This window comes from Thunnus thynnus, chromosome 1, assembly GCF_963924715.1.
Source record: "Thunnus thynnus chromosome 1, fThuThy2.1, whole genome shotgun sequence".
NCBI lineage: Eukaryota > Metazoa > Chordata > Actinopteri > Scombriformes > Scombridae > Thunnus > Thunnus thynnus.
Genome location: NC_089517.1, coordinates 7,092,604 through 7,112,612, shown reverse-complemented (window position 1 = coordinate 7,112,612; position 20,009 = coordinate 7,092,604). Strand labels below are relative to the sequence as shown.

Sequence of the window (20,009 nt, the reverse complement as noted above, 5' to 3'; positions counted from 1 at the left end):
TGCTTCATAAGAGCATGCAAAGCCAAATACGCACACACATAAACACGCATCCAAAAAAATACTGTATCAACAAACGAGGGAGGCTCCCAGATTATAGCTCTGATATGTTCACCCTCAGAGGTTAAACATAGCGGATGCATAAAGGAGTACATACAGGTGTACACAGGTGTTCAGAGAGGAACAAGGGCCTGTTACAGGGTCAGTCACAATACAGTTACATGTGTAACTAGATACAATTATGAAAACGCCCCCCCATGTTCCAACAAGCCCAACCACTGCACACCAGAAAATTAAAGAGCTGAGAAAACACAGGATAGCAGATCGGTGGGCGGGCTGACGCTTACCTCCGACTGAGACTTCTCCTCATTCTGTAAAAACAAACATCAGAAGAAAGAGAAAATCATTAGAAGACGTACTGACTGAATTCTGACACGCTTTAATGACAAAGAAGAGCACTTGAAGCTGCCGGAGGTCAGACTGTACATGTCCTGACTCCTTTTTTTTGATTTATTAGCTCCATGGAGACGAGCTTTATAAACTGTGGAGGAGATTGTCTGGTGTAATATGTCTGGAAAACAAGAGATATCCTCCTGAAGGCATTTCACTGACATTTCTCTGTGTGTGTATGTGTGTGTGTGTGTGTGTGTGTGTGTCCTATTGTCTCCGTTGGCTGCACACAGAACAATAGTAAGAAAAGACAGCTAGGCAAATTCATGTAGAGGGAGAGCACGCAAAGCAAAGGCTCGCACGCACACAACACGCCCTGCCGCTGTTCGTCAAAACACTGAAACATGCGACACCCACATTTACATGTAAACAGGCTGCAACGGGCAGAGAAACACCAGGAAACCATCTGACCAGAGCAGTCAGTTACATTTAAATCAGTTTGGGACCAAAATTTTTCAATTTTCAAGCCTTTTATATTTCATACTTTGGCGCCATCACGTAGTAATTTCCAGAATGACACAATCATTGTCTCAGTTTTGCGCAAAAACTTGTGTCAGCGGAATAATTTGAAAGATTTTATCACTTAGTAGTGATAATACTTTAAATGAGACGTCAAAGGAATCAAGATAAAATTTTCCTATGAACTTGAGCCTGACTGATGCGGGACTTTTGAGGCACATACCAATATCGATATTTGATATATGAATATATCGGCAGCTTTTCTGATCATATACACATAACATTACGTAAACATCTTAGTAAAGATCTCTTCCAAGTGTGACAAAGACATGTTCGTATTAAGTGGGATTGAAAAATTAACTAGTGCTCTCTGGTGGATAAATGATGTAATGGAGACAAACATATCTTTGGCATGTCTGTACTGCAGTTTCCTTTTACTTGTCTGCCAACATATACCGACCAACATAACCCCTCTATGACAGCAGCAACAAAGCAGAAAAGCTGATAATTAATGATTTTTTTTTTCCGTCCGGTTCCACTTTTCAACCACTTGAGCACTAAAGCAGGTTTCAACAGCCTCATGTGTCTGTGCTTGTACACTAGTGTTGAAGCACATGTGTTCAGTGTCTTGAATGGATGGATGGTTTGCAAAATGCCATCTGTCTGCGCACCAAAGCAGAGCTGTCAATCATGTACACATGACCAGCTGATCCTCGATACACAAACAGAGCAACGTGCCTGTCGCGAAGACGAAACGACTCTCACTGTGACGCAAAATCCTGCTGTCAACATCATGGCAGTGAAGCCGAGTGTTTACATGTCTTTTTTTCGGTTTAAATAAATAAACAGAAGGGTTGGTTTTCATGGTATATGTGGAATATGGAATTTCCAAACATTAGATTAGATTTTCAGATATGAAGCATCTGATGGTACATGAAAGCACATTTGAGGAGACGTCAGCCTCAGACAGCCATTTACTTATATTCTACTCATAAAAAAACCTGCAAGCATCAGTTCTGTGCAATTATACATTTGATTTACAGCAATATTTAACTCCAACAGAACACAAAAAGCAGAATGAAGCACTATTGCACCCTGCAGTCCTCCTCCTCAACCCTACCGTTTGTTGCCAGGACGTGACGGTGCCCGTCAGAGATAAAGTCGCCATCATTTTGCCTTCCGCTCTCTTCCCCTACCTCTGATTTCAAAACCTGTGACTTCTCTGGCTCGAAGGACCATCCAGTATCGAGCAGGGATACACTGTCTGAGAGTTTCTGTGCTACACCTGCCCAGGTGAGTGAACCAGCCCACAGAGGGAGGAGCTATGATGAGGAGTATTCAGTTCTGATTGGCTACTGTGTGTATGTGGGCTGTCCCCATATGTTCCTGTGTGATTACAGCCAGACCTTCTTCTCACAGAATGTTTGAGTCAGATCTCTGGATGGATTAGAGGGTAAATGTGTAACAGCATATTTGCCAACTCTAGTATTTCATAATTTTGAAGACAAAAGGAGAAACTGGTTGTTCTGGTTTCTACAACTGAGCGATACTTGCTGCTTTGCAAAGATTTTCTGAAAAATGAGATGTTGAAATTTAGAAGCCACTACAGTAAAGGCTGTCAATATTTGAGAGTCAAAAAGATGTCGACACAATGTTAAGATGTCTCAATGAGTGAAATGTCTCAACAACTATTGGACGGATTGTCATGAAATGTGGTACACACATTCATGTCCTTTTCATCCAGCGCCATCATCAGATCAAAATGTCACTTTGTCCAATTATTTGGTGTATGTCCAAATAAACTAAACCTAATGACATTCCCATCAGCCTCAGCTGTACATGTGCTAATTACCAAATGTTTGCATGCAAATATTGTTTCACATCAACATGTCAGCAGCTAGCTCAAACCACCACTGTGCCTAATTATAGCTTCACAAAGCTTCTGGTCTTAGTCTTGTTGAAGAATTGTGACGAGATATGTACTGTGCAGGACGTATTTTATCTTTATCAAAAATTAATTTTCACTGCCATCTGGTGGACAAAGGATGTAATGGCAATGGAAAATGTACCTAAAAACATAGTAATTAAAATAAAAGCAGTGCTTCAGTTTCAATATTATACACCAGGTATTGTTCCCATGATATCCAGCCTGTATTAACTCCTGATGTTTGATCTGCGGACTCACCGTGGAGTAAATAGAAGAAGTGCTGGAGACCAGAGACAGGGATGATCCATGAACTGAAGAGACAAAAACCACAAGTAAAAGTGAGGATTAGAAAGTACACACAACATTAATAAGACTATAAACAGACCTCCCACAGTCTCCCAACACAACCCACCCACCCGGTTCCGACTCTGCCCACCCCCAACAGCGTTCCTCCCGCCTGCCCCGACTCGACTACCCGCCTCCTCCTGAACATAATGACTGCAGCTCTGCAGTCATAAAGATAAAAGTCCTACACGTTACAGTTGGACTGTGGTGCAACTAATGAGAGCCTGAGCATTACTCCGCTAATGACTCAGCTGCTAATCACACATCAAAGGCCAAACCACAACGCCAGCACTGTTTCCTGCATGGGAGCAGATTAGAAAGGATCAGGAGCGTGATGTCATCAACCCCACCGAGAGGTTGGGTTGATCCCAGCAGGTCCGTTCATTCACCTCACAGGGAGTTGACAAATGTTTACTGAGAGCTCACTTTTATCTTACTTTGTTCTAGAAAAGCAAGGTGTGCTGGAAGCCACATTAAAGGGGAATATTGACTCAGATTGCTGCTGTATGGTTTGGATTCATCCACCAGTTTTTTTTTATCAAGATTTTTTAAACATGTTCTCATTGTTTTGTATCAAATTTAATTGCTCAAGATGAAAAAAGAAGATGAATCACACAATGAGGCTTTTAAAGTTTCATTTAAACTTCCATGTCTTCGGGTGACTGGCATCAAGCAAGTTATAATTTAATGTAGCAGACGATAGACATCAATTTATTATCTTATTGTGATATGCTCTGTTGTGATCTGAGAGGTCATCAATAAAATGGAACTGACTTTTATTGTTTTCATCAGTCGTAGGTCGTTTTGTGGTAATTTGCTGCTTTGACTTTTCTGTTAAATCCGGTTGATACGGGATAAGAAGATTTGAGTTGGCAGAAGTGTATTCTTTCTTTATTACAAACATTTTTTCTCTCAGTTGTCCTGTTTTCTGGCTTTTCAGCCTTTTTCAATCCGCAGCTGTTTGACATTTTATCTTTAGGCATAGTGTTGATTTATGTACATAGTTCTGATTTTGCTAGTGAGACAAATCTCTACTTTCTTTTAGTTTTTTTCCTCTATTGTCATAACACAGTGAGAAAAATCATCATGAAAATCACACATTGGTGCATTCTGAACATTTCTCACAGGTTTGTTTTCCTCCTCAGTCATGCAGATAGTGTATTGTTGTCAATATATTGTGTATTAGAGTTTATTGAAAATCCACCATAATCATGCCGTTATTGCACTGAGAGTTTAACTAAATTTAAAAACAGAAGGTTTCTTCTTGTTCACTATAATGCATTATCCACACAAGTTGTTTTGCAACCAATGCAAGCATGTAAGACAGGCATTGTTTCTTCTACAAAAACAAAAAAAAGTCCTCAATATCTTCAACTAAGATTACTGTGAGCAGAAAATAGGAACAACTCTTAGATAAGAGTCTTTATACTTTTGTCTCTAAGAGATAAGAGTATAAAGAATCAGTAAATCTCTTATGGAAAACATGGTTTCAACAGACATAAGAACAGGGTGGGGAGGGTGTATGAGGTGACAGAGTATAGCTGCTCTCAAACAGGTCAGGTCCGACAAAGTGTTGGGTGGATGATGTGACTTTTGTCCTGTCAATCTAACAACAGTCGGGTAACTCTACACTTCTGCAACATTTCGCCTGTACACGCAAACCTCATGTCCTCTCAGACACACACAGTGACCCTACACACACACACAAAACACAAAGAGAGAGAAAGTAATATTGAAGGTTTCTTGTATGTCACCACCTCTCTCTCTCACGCCTCTCACTGTGATACCTATAATTATCACCTGTTAAAGGGGAAGGGATTCGGCGAGGTGGGGAAAAAAAAGAGTGAGACAGATACACCTATGCTACGGGGGGGGGGGGGGGGGGGTAATAATAAGTTAGTGTTCATGTACTTTCACAACGCCAGGCGAAGTTCAACAAGCGTTTGCTCAAGACAGACGTCATTTAAAGTAGCTGGAACGATAGATCATTGACAGCTCCATCCTTCTCTTAGATTGTGCTGTCATGAGTCTTTGCTTCAAAGTTTAACACTGGAAAAACATGGCCGTCGTCCCCTAAACTTATTGTTTAATTTGAAGGTAAGCATCTAGCTGAGTTTCAAGTTTGTGATATTATATATTTGTATTTCTCTCTCATGGCAGCATCAATATCAAAACCGCACTGCACATAGGAGAATTTCTGCAATTCTGTAGTTTGTATGTCCTGCTTCTTATAACGTGATTGAAGGAGTGACTTGAAACAGTTTTTTATTACGAGGTTCATCATCCTAAAGAACGCAAGATGAGCCGAACGCTGATGTATAGAGTGACGTACGCATCTGGTGGAGCTGAACTGATTCTCAGAGGATGTTTTTTCACAGTCTGGTAAAGAAAACTGACCTTTCTAGATGAGGTCTGAATTTACAAGGTTTCTTACAGAACTTGCACACAGCTGATCCCCAGAGGGCGTTTACAAAAGCGGTTTCAGTGTCGCTGGATTTGATCTTCAGCTCTTTGTCTGTCTCTCATGTGGCCCCTTTCCCCTGTTTCTTCCTCCCTCCTTCACTTGCAGGCTGCAGAACTCTGCAGCGTTGTATCTCATTAAACTGTCAGGTGTATAATCAGTGTGTGATGCTGATGAACCCATTTTCATTGAGCGACTGTTGACTACACAGTCACGTGAAGTCATCGACAGTTTTCACCATCATGGAAATGTGAGACTTTACTTGCAGAACAAAATGGCTTCTGGCTGCATTGAGGTTTGTTGTTTACAGAAATGCAAGTTCACTGCCAACTGTGTTTTTTTGTTTAACATTATTGAAGAGTTTAAGGCCGGAGTTTGTTCCTCTGAATCAAAGCGCTGGGTTTCTATGGCACTGAGGATTGAGCAGACTCCAGCGGAGCAACCTCGCCTCAGCGGTGAGTCTGCCTGCTGGTGGGAAAAGCACGGCTGGGTACTTTTCCCAATAAACAAGCTTATCAAAAAAACAAAGCCGAACCAAAGCAGATTATGGATTTCTAAGGGGATAGAGGGCTTTTCTTAGAGGAGCGGTTGTAATCCTCTCTAATGTTCTATAAACAAATGGAATAATAATTCTTTTGGCACAGGGATGTGGAATAAGGAAGGGGAGGGTTCAGTCATAGAAAGATGGAGGTATTAAAGTCTTGAAAAAGGATTACACCTAATTACCGATTTCACCAAACGGCTGTGGAAAACAGGGTTAGGACTCACACAGAGTCAATGAATATTCAGTACACTTGTCTTATATCTGTCCATCCTTCCTTCCTTCCTTCCTTCCTTCTCTCATCTCCTCTTACCTTCCTCGAAGCCGTCCCTGAAGGAGCCCGATCGGCTCATGGTGCGAGTCTTCTCGTCGAGAGACATGCACGAGTTTCTCAGGCGGTTGTCGCCGCAAGGGTCGAAGGAGACGTCCTGATTGGTCAGGCTGTTGTTGCGCATGCCGGCGAGGTTGATCTGAGCTGCTGAGGTCGGGCTGGACGCTGTGACAATGATACAGGAAATGATATATAGGTAAAACAAATAATTCCTTTTCTTTATCAATTCATCTGATAATTGTTTGGTTTATAAAATGTCAGAAAATTTCCCAGAGCCCAAGGTGAGGTTTCCAATCTATTTGTTTTGTCCAAACAACAAAGATTCAACTAGAAAAGTGACAAATTACTGTTGATTTATTCAATATTAATCGATTTGACTAATCATTTTATCACTCTAATCATATGACTAGAGTCATATTATGCTAACAGATGTTTAATCCAGTTAAATGCAGAATAAGAGTTATGTTAATTTCTCTCACTTTAAAGCCTACTATCTCCAAAATGTAAACTTTTTTGAAACTAAAGGTGGACTGCTGGGTTTCAATGGTGCATACCGAGCTGTCCAAAGTTGAAGCGGGTGCCAGAGGGGGAGGTGAGGCTGGAGCCGGGGGAGAACGGGGAGTTACTGGCTGATTCCTGCAGCCCACTGGTGGAGTGGGAGCGCAGCCAATCGCGGCCCTCCTCGTGGCCTCGCAGCTGAGGGGTCGGGCCATACCTACAGGAAGTCAGAGACGAGGTTAGCGATGCAGCGAAGACTTAAGACAGAACAGGTGATTTCTGTGATTTTACAAGAGAAAATGATCTGTATTGACATTTTTATGATTTTCACAATCAGTGTTTTTTTTCATTTAAGCAATCAGATTAGTAGCCGGGATCATCAGATGAATCAGACGCTGAAACAAGGAATTACAACAACGTGAACATAGCCTGATTCTCAGCTGTGAGCAACATAAACCGGAGGAGGGGGGAGGGGGGGGTAAGAAGCAGAAAAGAAGCCAAAGAAAATTTGACCCCCAAATCAAGCCAGCTACAGTATGACACAGTGACAGCTCTGTACGATGACAAAGTGACATGCCTCCTCACAGAAGCACAACACGACAACACAGGTGCCAAACATAAACTTCAAAAGCTTTTAAAAGCGTGAGCACAAGCCTCGAAGAGTGAGAGAGAATGTAGATGTAAGGAAAAAAGGACAGAAAACATTTTTGGTGAACCGGTGTGTGCAAAAAAGCGCAACATGTCCAGCAGGAAGTGAAGTCAGTACCTGAGTCCCTTCTTAGGCAGAGTGTTTCTACCACAGTGTGGCCCGCTGTGGGAGAGAAACACTTCAGATGGGGAAAGCAAAAGAAACAAAGAGGCAAGGGAACATGTGGCTGCATCTCTACCTAATAATATTTTCAACTTGCAACAATGTTTGTCTCATCAATACTACTTATCTATTGCAAAAAACTTCCATCTTGCAGAGTATTTTTATGTCTTTTATTAAGTATTGAAGTCCTGTTTTCTTAAAACAAATGAAAAAATTCAACTTATTTGGTTTTTTGCAGAAAATACTTTCTTAAGATGGAGATTTTTACAGTGTAAATTCAACAAAGAGTGTCCTATGCTCAGCCTGTTGGGTAAATGTGTACATACAAACTCTACCACAAGGTGGCAGTATGTAAACAGTCATAACAGACTTGAGCAAACCACTAAACAAAAACAGTGAAGCTGCCAACATCCACACAGACAACCACACATTTACACTCTCACAAATTTCCATTCATACAGGAGCTCTAGGTCCTAAAAATAACCACAAACTACCACACAGAACTGCACACATCCACAGAATAATCACAAAACACAGTAAGCTACCACACAGAACTACTCTCTGTGGTTCTTTGTGATGGCTCTCTGTGTGGCAGCAGGTGGTGTTTTTGTAGGAACCTCCACAGCTGTTTCACCAGAAGCCTAACACTGCACACAGGTACATTTACCTGTCCTGTTTCCGAGGTAGCGTGTTTCGGCTGAATATAGGGCTAGCGGAGGGGGAGGAGAGGGGACTGATGGAGACAGGAAGGAAAAAACGCACAACAGACACAGAGAAAGAAAGTTTTAGAGAATAAAGTAGATGAAGAAATCCTTTAGCACAGAGGTCAACTGCAAGATACTTCACCCGTGAAGCTAATAAGAGAGCTGAGCGAGGAGGGTGATGTCATAGCCTCAAAGCTTCGACTCCAGATGCTACTGTATAATGTTTCCTCTGAGACATTCCTGTCACATTACACAGTCAACCTGTCAGGATGGAATCCGCTACAATGACCACAATTACTGCATGATCGACTGAGGACGCCATGGGGATTTTGTTTTTCTGCTCGAGAGAGAAGACAGGAGGGAAAACAAGAAGCGACACCTCTCCGCCACGGATGCTAAGTGCATCATCACAATCCTGGATTCTTTAAAAAGGAATTAATGTCAGAAGTGAGAGGTGCTGGAAGAAGTACCTTTACTCACATATCAATGTGTACATAACTAAAAGTACATATCAGCAAAATGTACCTAAAAGTAATAGTACTTGTTATGCAAAATGTCCTCTTTCCACTATGTTGTATTATTATTACTAATGCATTACAATTTCATTTAACATTAACATGCATTAACCTTTATAAACTGTTTGGTTGTTTCATCTTCTAACAAGGGATTCTATTTCTATTTCGATATATATATATATATATATATACATACATTTTTTCTTTTTTTATGCCTTTAATGAACAGTGACGGATTAGAGGTGACAGGAAACGAGGGGAAAAAGAGAAAGGGAATGACATGCAACAGAGGTCCGCTAGCTGGAATCAAACTGCAGACATTGTGGTTATGTGGCATACGTCTTAACTAGTAGGCTACGGGGGCGTGCCAGGATTCTATTTTTCTAAATGTATAAAGGCTTGTGTATGTCAAATCCTAACCTATAAAGTGACATGAGCTGGCGAATAAATGTAGCAAAGTAAAAAAACACAGTATTTATTATTATATTACAATGAAGTAGAAGTATTAAAGCAACACTATGTAACTTCTGAAATATAGAAATATAGCAGTCATTCATTTATAAATGAAAAGTTGAACTCAAAAGCATTAAAATACAGATTTCTCAGTTCAACATGCTCTACAGCCTTACCTAGTCTGTATGACCAGTAGCTTAGGGTGGCTAATGATGTTAGCAAACTTTATATAGATATTGCTATATAGCAAACATTAGTGAGGTTTTTCCCTGACTTTATTACTCTTTTCTACTAGCGCTATTATTACAATAAGTTTTAGCATTTTTCATGATCCTGCAATTGCCACTTGCAGCCACAGTAGCTGCTGTTCAGCAGAAGTTACATAAAGAAAAGTATGATTTTGGAAAATTTGTACTCAAGAAGTGTACTCTATTTCTCTTTATTTATTCTCTACCTCAGTGAGTACAAAGTTATTATTATCATTATTATATATTATTAAAACTACGAAAATTAGACCAGTTATACTTAAAGTACCGTACTTGAGGGAATATACTCTCACAGCGAGGTGCACACCAGTATGACCATCATTACAAGTTCATCAATACTAAACAAGTCTGTTAATTAGTCATGTAACTTATGTCAAGTTAATTCATCAGTCAAACTAATGAACAGATTGTATATAAAGAACCTGTAAAACCACCTCATATACCACAGTGATGAAGGCAAGATGACAGATTTTAAGTTCAGGAAAAGGAAACAAGGAAAGAAAATCTCCACTCAGTCACTCATGTCTCTTCTGTGTGTCCTCACCTTTCGGACATGCCGGTCTTGACGCTGCCGGTGCGGCCCAGGGCGGACAGGGTGTCCTCCCTGTGGGTTCCATGAACGCCTCCTCCGGCGCTGCCCAGGCTCATGTCGATGGACTCGCTGCTGGTGTGCATGCTGCTTACGGAAGGGTAGCCCATGCTGCCCGTCCCGCCGTGCCCACCCAGTGTGCTTTCCCTGCTCTGGGCGGAGGAGCCACTGAAGGTGGTGCCCCACGTCAGGCTGTTGGAAGGCCCGGTGGAGGAGTAAACAGAGCCAGGACTGGAGGCCTGTGGAGGGGCAGAGAAGACGTTATGGTTTTCAGTATCAGTGGCTGTCTATCTATTAGGTCATTAATTGATTAGCTGGTTGACAGAAAATCACTGGATAACAATTTTCATCATCGATTAATTGTTTTTTATGTGTTGCCATATATTTTTATTGAAACAATGTTTCACTTCATGATTCATAACTAATCTGATTAAGTCTTATGAATCATGTGGGAACATGAAGGAGTGATCATGACTGAGCGTGCTCACAAACATCTTCTCTATTACGCTACAGTATGTAGCCTACAGTTACTGAAACAAGTGCCTACACTGCTCATCTGTTCACATGCAACACACTCATTAGTAGTCGAGGAATCCACCATGTTTGTGGCATTAGTCAGGTGAGAACAAAATCCTCCTTGTGTCCCTGCCAAAGACGTCATTGGCTCTGAAAACACCTTCCAACGTCTCTAAGCTAACAGGTAAACAATCATTTTTAATCTTAAATCCAAACTTAACGTTCTGTTTTGACAATTTGTGCTGAGTTGAATGACCACAAGTCTTATTACTGAAGTGTGAAAATGACAGTTGTGCAATAGCTCTAAAGTTAAATGGTAAAAAATTTGACATTACAGATATCTAAGTCAGACGGTTCTGTGGAGGAAGATGGTAAAATACACACAGTGTAACACATGAGAAGACAAATAGTCTGCAGCAATGCTAGCAGCTCAGTGAGGCTGTAATTAGGCACAAAGGTGCTTTGAGCTAAATGCTAACATCAGCAATAACATGCTCACAGTGACAATACTAACATACTGATGTTTATCAGGTATTGGTATTTAACAGGTAGCTAATATCACAGTTATCCTCTTAGCTTAACATGCTAACATTTGCTAATTAGCACTAAACACAAAGTAATGGTGCCAGTGTTTGGTCATGAACCAAATTATTGGACAAATAAAAATGTTGACCCAGTGGCATTAGGAGTTAAGGGATCATTAAAGTGGGGACATAAACATCAAGTTTCATGGTAATCCATCCAATAAAACTACAGAACCACAACTTTCAACCTCTTGGTGGCACTTGGCATTCGCACCTTGTGTCTGGAAACCACAAATGTTTCTTCACAGCAATCCGTCCGATAGTTGTTGAAAAATTTCAGTCAGGACCGAAGTGGCCGACCGACCGGCCAAGTTTGCGATCCCTAGAGCCGTGCCACTCATACGGCTAAAATGCAACTTAAAAATAAACTAAAAAAAAATGTTTTCCCTCTTTTCACAGTAAGTAATAGTCGGTTGGAGAATGTGTACAGCTAAAAATAGCAGCGTAACTAATGAATAAGTGGCTGCTTCTGTGACACAGTTATGACAACAGACCAGGCTACTTAAGTGATTCTAAAGGAATGATATTTCATTTTTAAGATTTATGAGACTAAAAGCCCAAGAATAAACAATAAACAAAGATAGCAGTTTACTATCACTCCACATTCTGCATGCTCAAGCTTTATCAAACAATTACTACCACAAAGTACAGCGTATGGTCACCACGGAGCATCACAACCAGTCTTCCTATCCATCTATGTTCTCATCATTTATAAATTAACACAGATCCATTGTCTCCATTCGTTTCTGCTCACCTGCTCGCTGCCCAGCGTCCCCATCCCTGATCCCAGCGCTCTGCCCCCAAACAGGGGGCTGCTGGTCTCACTGTCCCCACCTCCCAGCCCCGCATCAGGGGACTCCAGCACCGTAGCCACATGATTCATGGTAGCGTGGGGGTTGGAGATAACAGTGGAGTTCTTCATGTTTTCAGCTGTGGTGACCGGAGCCTGTTTGCTGGGCTTCCCACCAAACAACCTGCGATCAATCAAGGAGAAAAGAAGGTGAACTGGGGCCAAAGTACGCAAACAAGAGCTGGAATAAAGGATGTAATCAAATATAAAATATCACAAATTTCTGAGATTGTAACAGATTATGTAATCGGTTTATAAACAGGGCATAATGACAGAAAAAGAGGCAGAATGTTAAGATTGGAGGTATTTGGATTTGTTTTCTTATTGTGACCTTTAAGGAGAATGTTATATAGTTATAGCCCATTTATTACTGTTTATAGCGACATTTTGTAGTTCATGTTGTACATAATTACATCTTTTAACACCTAATTGTTTGACATTGTTGCTCAAGTTGCTTGAATTTATCTTGTACATGGAAATTGACGCCTGATTTCACAAGACGAAAAGTTAAGAGGTGGCAAAAATGATTAATATTCCTCTTCCAGGGGCTATGAATATTAACATGATATTTGACAGCAAAAATAATGGAACTATTTTGGCTTAAGGTGAACAGAAGTAGAGTTAGTGAGTTTTCCAGAGGTTCTTGTGCTAACAGGATAAAAACACCAGTATTATTCTTTCCTCTACATGAAACAAGGAAGGCAGTAGCAGGCCTGCAGCCAGGAAAGGTAGAGTCAGCACTCAGATCTGAGTCAAGGCCAACACACACACACACACACACACACACACACACACACATACATACAAAGAGAGAACTCTCTCCTGGTTCTCTGCTAATCTTAGGTTAGAGTTAAATGGTAGGCTGTGATGACTGGGGCCGCGGTGGGCAATAATGGCAGCACCCAGCCTCTTTGAAGAGTTATCACTCCCTCACATTAATGAGGGCAGAGCGCTGAGGTAAGACTCCCATTACCCTGCACCACACCCTCCCCCCCCTGCACCACCAAGGCTGAGGCTTGGCAGCTGAGCTCAAGGCCTGCCTTTCACAATGGCCTGATTTAACCTCGCTGAGACTGCGTAAGTGTGTGTGTGTGTGTATACGTGCATGAAAACAAGCCCACACGTGTAATCCTTACTCACCATTGCTTATCATTTACCGGGACTGCATGATTGCTGTCTTTTAAGATGGTCTTCTGTGAGTGTGTGTGTGTGTGTGTGTGTATGAGCATTGTATGTGGGTAAAATCAAGTCCATACAAGAGGGCCCCAGTCAGTGTGGTTCATCAGTTAGCCATCAGTATGTCAGCAGGATTACTGACAATACAAATGATGTTCTGTGTGAGTGTGTACATGTGCTCACCTGCGCAGTGTGGGTGAAGAAACCTGCTGTCTTCCTGTCAGAGGAACAGTCGCCGCCCCTCCACTCTGCATCACAACTCCGCTCCTGAGGGTGTCAATATCAGAGACGCCCTTCTCTCGGTCCGTCTGATTGGCCAGCAGGCCTGCTGTGCCGTTGGCCTTGGCGATGCTGATTGAGTTTTTCCCGTGCGATGTGACAGAGAGCACGGCAGCCTCGATGCTGCTGGTGGAGGAACGGTTTCCGTTGCGGGCGGCCGCTCCTGAGCGACTGGGCCTCGGCAGGCTACGGTACTGAAGGGTGGAGCGGGCGCTCGTGGGGAGGAAGCCGTCGTCGTGGTGACCAAGCGCTGACCCTCCATCCTGCCCACCCGCTTTCAGTCCTCCTGCCAGCGAGCGCGCCCCAGATTTAGGCATCTTTCCAAGGGTGGCTGAGCCGCTGGTAATGGTGGCACCACTGGCGGTAACCATGGTCACCATCCCATGGCCCTGTTTCTTGAAGCCAAATGTGCTGGTTGGGGTGCGCGATGTGTGCGTATGTGTCTGGGTATGGGGGTCCGAGAGAGTGTGTGTGAGGGCGTTTGTGGTCGGCGTTCGGCTGGAGGAGATAGATTGTTTCTTCGCCTCGTCGCCGCTGCTGCGTCCCGCGTCTGAGGGTGAGCGGTGAAGGCCGTTAGAACGAGGGGACAGACGTCCCTTTTCTGACACCTTGACATCATCCGTCTTACCTGCAGGACAGAGGACAGCAGCAAAGATGCTTCTGTTACATAAACTCACATCAAGACCACCAACAGCAGGATTTGAGATGAAGAAGTTACTTCTAAAAACTGTTTTCAGAAGCTTGTAGAATGAGCTTTGTTTTGCTTTTGGTCATCATCCATTTCAGAGTTTATCCAAAAGGGTTTACAAGCCCAAAGATGCCAGCATCTCAAGCTATAAAAGATTAAATCTGTCCTTCAATTGAAGTCATAAAGGTCCCGTCTTTTCTACTAAGAGGCTAACAAAACAAGCAATATTTTGAAGTACATTATCAAAAGCCAGCACGCTCTATTCACTGCACTTTCAATACTGTCTTCTTTCATGCCACACAGCAATGTTATAATCAGATAACTATTCAGCTGGTATCCCCGAATGATTTCAGTTTCCTGAGCTAAAAAGAAACACAATCTTGGAATGAATACACTCTTCATTGTTTGGCTGACTCTTTGGCAGCGTTGCCTCTGTAAAACAGAATAATGCAGTTGCTCTGCACAACTGATCAGTGTGCAAAGACATTTCAACTACTGATCTGCTGCTGCTGCTGCTCAAAAGGATGATGGAGCTGTTGTTGCAAGGTGTTGCTAAGTCTTCATTTAACTCATAAAACTCAACATTTACATGAATATATGAGTTGAGGTAATTCTACTTGTTTCTAATGAATTTTTGAATAAAATTTCTAGAATTTCATTACAGATATGAGGAGATAAGTTGGAAAATTGAACTATTTTTATTCATTTTATTATGTTATTTTATTTATTTATTGTTCATTTATTTGTTTGTTTTTACTTTTTTAATTATTACACTTTTACTCTTCATTACAGCGTCACTCTCACTCTATAATATTTTCATCCAGTGAGTTCAGCGCTGTGAATAAAGGCAGTCAGTGCAGAAACTAATGCAAACAGACATCGTCACCTGAACTGTGGGTCTTGAGGGCGACGGAGCCGGTGGAGCCTGTGCTACTGGTGCTTTTGGTCCGGGGTGACGTCACCCCCACCTGAGTGGTCATGCCTCTCCTCCAGGAGCCGGTGTGAGACACGGAGGGGGTCTTCCTCCCCGAGCCGCTTTTGTCGGACTCGTCTGAGATGTCAGAGGGGTTTCGGCGGCTCCACTTGGAGCCCGGCTCCATCCTGACCCCGCTGTCTGACCCGTCTGGCCTCTTCACCTCGTCTCCCGACCAGGCCTGGTGCACCGCTGTGGAGGCCGAGTGCTTCTCTGCATCCGTCACAGGCTGGGAACACACACACACACCCACACATAGTATGCCAGATTTATTACTGCTGAAGAGAGCGTCTTTCACGTTGCCAAGTGGCCCTAAAGCATTTCCGCATTTTATAACCACAGCGAGCATCCACACCACCATCACCTGAGCAGTTTGTCAGGCTTTTGGACTGCTTTTATTGAGCAGGAAAAGGTCTCCTAGTCATCTGAAATGTGAGAGAAGCATTTTCGCTGCTGTTTTACTGAGCAGCTCATGTTTTTGAGATTGAACTTGAAGTCAAGTCACAAGCGAATTCAAGTCTACATGCAAGTCTTTCAGGTCCAATAAAATGACATGAATACTTTCCTTTCAAAGCAACAAGACTAATAATTAAGTATTCGAGCTGTGCATCTTTGCAAGGCCTGTCTGATGCTGTGTTGCTGGTTTTTTACATACATAGCTTGAAAGTCTCACGTCAAGTCAAGTCTTGAGGGAAGTCAGTCCTGCACTTGAATTTATTTTAACTTTAAAGTCTATAACTTAGCTACTTCACCATAGTCTTTATTTAACTAACACAGTAAATTACAGCTGTTTGAGGAATGACAGCTGCTTTTAAGTTGCTTCTGCAGTCGCCAAGGCAACACTACAAAAATGCAGCGGGCTGCTACTCACAGACCTTTGAAAACACACAGTCCAGCCAATGTGTGTTATTACCAGAGGACAGATGAGGCAGACTGTATTAACCGGCAGTGTGTCAGAGCTGCAGGGAGAAAAAGGGCTCCTTTGTGTCCTTTGTTTTTTCCTCAGCACCTCGACGTCTGCAGCAATAACGGATGCACGTCACATTGTGATTGGCTCTACATCAGCTCCGACATAGTGTGTGTGTGTGTGTGTGTGTGTGTGTGTGTGTGTGTTGTACACGTGAGTCAAATGACAATATTATTGTCTAACAAATCACTTTTCTGAACCGGCTCTTACCGGCTCTTAATCAGTGTTTAATGATTTTAGGCCAGTGTCAACATCAGCTTTAGCTTTGTGAGTTCATGGCTGTGCCACCCAATTTATGTAGTCTCACATTCTTCTCTGAATGCAAAGGAATCCTGAGACAGACTGCGTTTTTGGGAAATGAGCCAAGTGGAGGGAACGCGGTGCAGAATACTGTAAGAGAGGAATTCTGTCACTGTCTAACATCTAATTTACATTTTTGCAATTTTTCATTTATTTGAAAGAAACTCACAGACTTAATGTGAACTCACCTGTTGCCAAAGATAACTCAGCTTCGACATGGGAATTGGAGTTTAAGCGATTGCCATGACAACGCTGTTGACTGACTTGTTCCCTTTCTTTGAAAACACGGTGAATGTTTTTTGCATTTCAATGAGATGTTCTTCGACGAGAAAAAGGGGAAGACTAAACATTTATTTAAAAAAATGTGACATAGTGTCACTGAAATGGTCTGTTTTTCTGAAGACTGTAAACGTGGTTCCACTTGAAAAATACACTAAAAATACATCAACATATATTGTTTTTGAGTGATTATGTCATGGAGAGAATGAGCATTTGTTCTTGTGTGTTGAGCGATTAGCATGAAGCAGATTGTTATAGTGCAAAATACTCAACTCAGCACACTAAAACACAAAATCTCTCATGTTTGGCTTCTTCTTCATGCCGACAGAGGAGACAAACTAGAGTTTGACACAACTTTAGTTAGTTTGAGTCCATTTAACTCTTTTGAATTCCTTATCCAATCTATTTAAGTTTAGCTTTTAACAATTTTATGTGGAAAAAGTAATGAAAACCACAATATAAGTATCAGGTTTTACCAGATATATTACATAATTGCTAATTAGCTAAATAATGACCCGAAGGCTCATTGCTCTTTAATAAAATAAAGAGGAGAAAAAAAATGATAAGACCTTCATTTGACTTAGAGGACTAAAGCTTAAGGAATCTGGTGTGTGTGTGTGTGTGTGTGTGTGTGTGTGTGTTGTTACCTGTGTATTGAGGCCCTTGCGCTGTGCTGCGGGCGTGTTGGCGTAGGAGGAGATGGAGGAGCTGGTGTTGATATCATCTGTGTCGATGTTGTCGCTGATGCCGCTGCTCACGGAGCTGCTGTCATCCCAACTGGATACACGCGCAAACACACACACACACACACACAAACACACACACACACACACAAACACACACACAGAGAGAGAGAGAGCAGAGGACAGAGAGGCTCACGTTAAAACTCTTTAAACAGTAAATCTTTCAGAGTGGAGAGGATGAGGGAGCCCAAGCCGGCTATTCAGACACATGTTTTATTACTCCAAACACGCATTGTAGACAGAGCAGCAACTGAAGTGTGATGCTTCTTGTATTATCAACACAAGAGTTCTTTTTTCTGATAAGTTTGTATGATTTTTGATAATAAACTAGTGTGATAAACGGAACTAAAATTGCAAAATTGAAAAAAGGAAACGGATCCGATGTCTCTGACTGCCTGGTGTTTCTTTCCGCTTCCTTTCTTCTCCATCCTAAGTGATTTCAGCTTGGACACACACACACACACACACATACATACACACACACACACACACACACACACAAACAGGCTGAATGGGCTTGTCTATCATATGAACAAAGGCTCGTCCAAAGAGTGACATCATGGTGTGTTTGTGTGTGTGTGTGTGTGTGACTTGCTCAAACAGACTGAACAGAGCAAACATGCCGGGAGTTAATGCTGGATATATTTATCTGTTTGTAAATGTGTACGTATGTCTAAGTGTGTGTGTGTGCTTGTTTTTGTGTGTGTGTGTGCATATCTGCTGGGAGCCTGTGTGTGTGTGTGGGGGGGGGGGGGACAGGAAGCCCGGCCAGTTGGCAAACATCACTCTGAAAGGACCAGAGGGGGGCTGATGGTGATGGTCAGTGCAGGGTTGACTGCACCAGGGGACACACACACACACACTTGCACACACACTTGCACACACACACACACACACACACACACACACACACACACACACACATACATAAACACAGAACTGGTGCTGTCAAGCTATGTGTACTTTTACAGTTGTTAAGAGACCGTTCCGTTAAGAGTAATGATACATAAAAACCAGCAAGAAAGTCCTTTTTGTGACAGAAACACACACACACACACACAGACACACACACACACAGGACTTACAACCTTCTTGTCTCTTCAGTTGGCACACTGAGCATTCCTCTTTCCTTTCCTACCATATCCACCAGGACAGCAGTTAACAAACTATGTTCATATTGTTTGTTTTTTCAGTCCAAAAACCAAAGATGTTCACTTTATAAACTGTTAAATGTTAGAATAGTATGTTAGAAAAGAAGAGAACTTAATTAATCAACTATCAATGGATAAATTAATCATTACAGATGGAATATCAGCACAAACATATCACCAGGAGGATTGCATATGATTTGAAATTTTGTGATACCAGTGCAAACACAAGACCTGATCAACACTACTGCTGTCAAAACAATACTTTTTTCACCCTCAGTTTGAGCATCATGAGCATGTTTCCCTATAAAATCTTTATTTTATTGAACAAACTCCTCATTACAGCAGTGTTTAATGCTGTCTGACTACAAGCAGCTGTACAATAATCTTTGTTTCCTGATATCAATCAGAGGCAAAGACCGAGCATCTAACTGAACAACTTTTTGATACTCGATGCACCACACATTGCACCACACATGCAAAATGTATTGAGATTACATACTGAGCCCTAAATATCACATTTGTCTTTAATCATTCGGGGATTTGATGTTTCAAACAAAGCGCTAAGTCAGTACAGCACTCTTCAGCAGCCAACTGTTTCCCACCAGCACATGAACACAGCATTATAATTATGGCTTAAAAAAATCTAAACAAAACAAAAAGAATGTTCAATGGCAGAAATCCCAGATTCAGATTACCACCAAAATCTAATCAGCTGGCCCTTGGCACAGCCTCTCAGCCAGATTTCAAGCCAAACACTGTGCATTTATTACTTTTTGAGCCACCTTGCTAACAACCTGACAAAACAGAGACGGAGGGGGAAAACATAACTTCCTTCTGGGTTCTCCGGCAGAATAAATCAAACGGCCAGCAGCAGAGCAGCGAGAGATTCACCGCCGAGTTTTAAGAGTTGAAAGCATCCATGGAGCAGATGGGACTGCGAGGTGCTGAGGGTTGACCGCAGCCGTCTCAACTCGTTCACACAGCCGCAAGGGAAAGTCCCACACACACACAGATGCACACACAAGAATAGAAGAAAATGAAGATATGTGGACAGACATTAAAAAACAGTCAGATAAACAAACCCGCAAATATCTCAACACTTCCTGAACGCGGATTAAATCAAAGTCGCCGCAACTAGAAGTACAAAGTTTCCTTTA

At 42.0% G+C, this 20,009-nt stretch overlaps 1 protein-coding gene across 3 annotated transcripts in view; it reads right to left on the bottom strand.

Annotated features, from left to right (window-relative positions):
- Positions 1-20,009, bottom strand: part of nav2a (neuron navigator 2a) — a 121,550-nt gene that overhangs the window by 17,669 nt on the left and 83,872 nt on the right. For 2 of the 3 annotated variants that reach the window (XM_067570785.1, XM_067570926.1), the window contains exons 13-23: positions 17,606-17,735; positions 15,326-15,641; positions 13,656-14,379; positions 12,201-12,420; positions 10,302-10,585; positions 8,488-8,553; positions 7,776-7,820; positions 7,066-7,226; positions 6,494-6,676; positions 3,092-3,144; positions 345-368 (exon numbers count right to left, since the gene is read on the bottom strand). In XM_067570785.1, coding sequence (XP_067426886.1) covers positions 345-368; positions 3,092-3,144; positions 6,494-6,676; positions 7,066-7,226; positions 7,776-7,820; positions 8,488-8,553; positions 10,302-10,585; positions 12,201-12,420; positions 13,656-14,379; positions 15,326-15,641; positions 17,606-17,735 — 2,206 coding nt within the window. The remainder of the gene's footprint in view (positions 1-344; positions 369-3,091; positions 3,145-6,493; positions 6,677-7,065; positions 7,227-7,775; positions 7,821-8,487; positions 8,554-10,301; positions 10,586-12,200; positions 12,421-13,655; positions 14,380-15,325; positions 15,642-17,605; positions 17,736-20,009) is intronic. The other variant, XM_067570862.1, reaches the window with a different exon arrangement.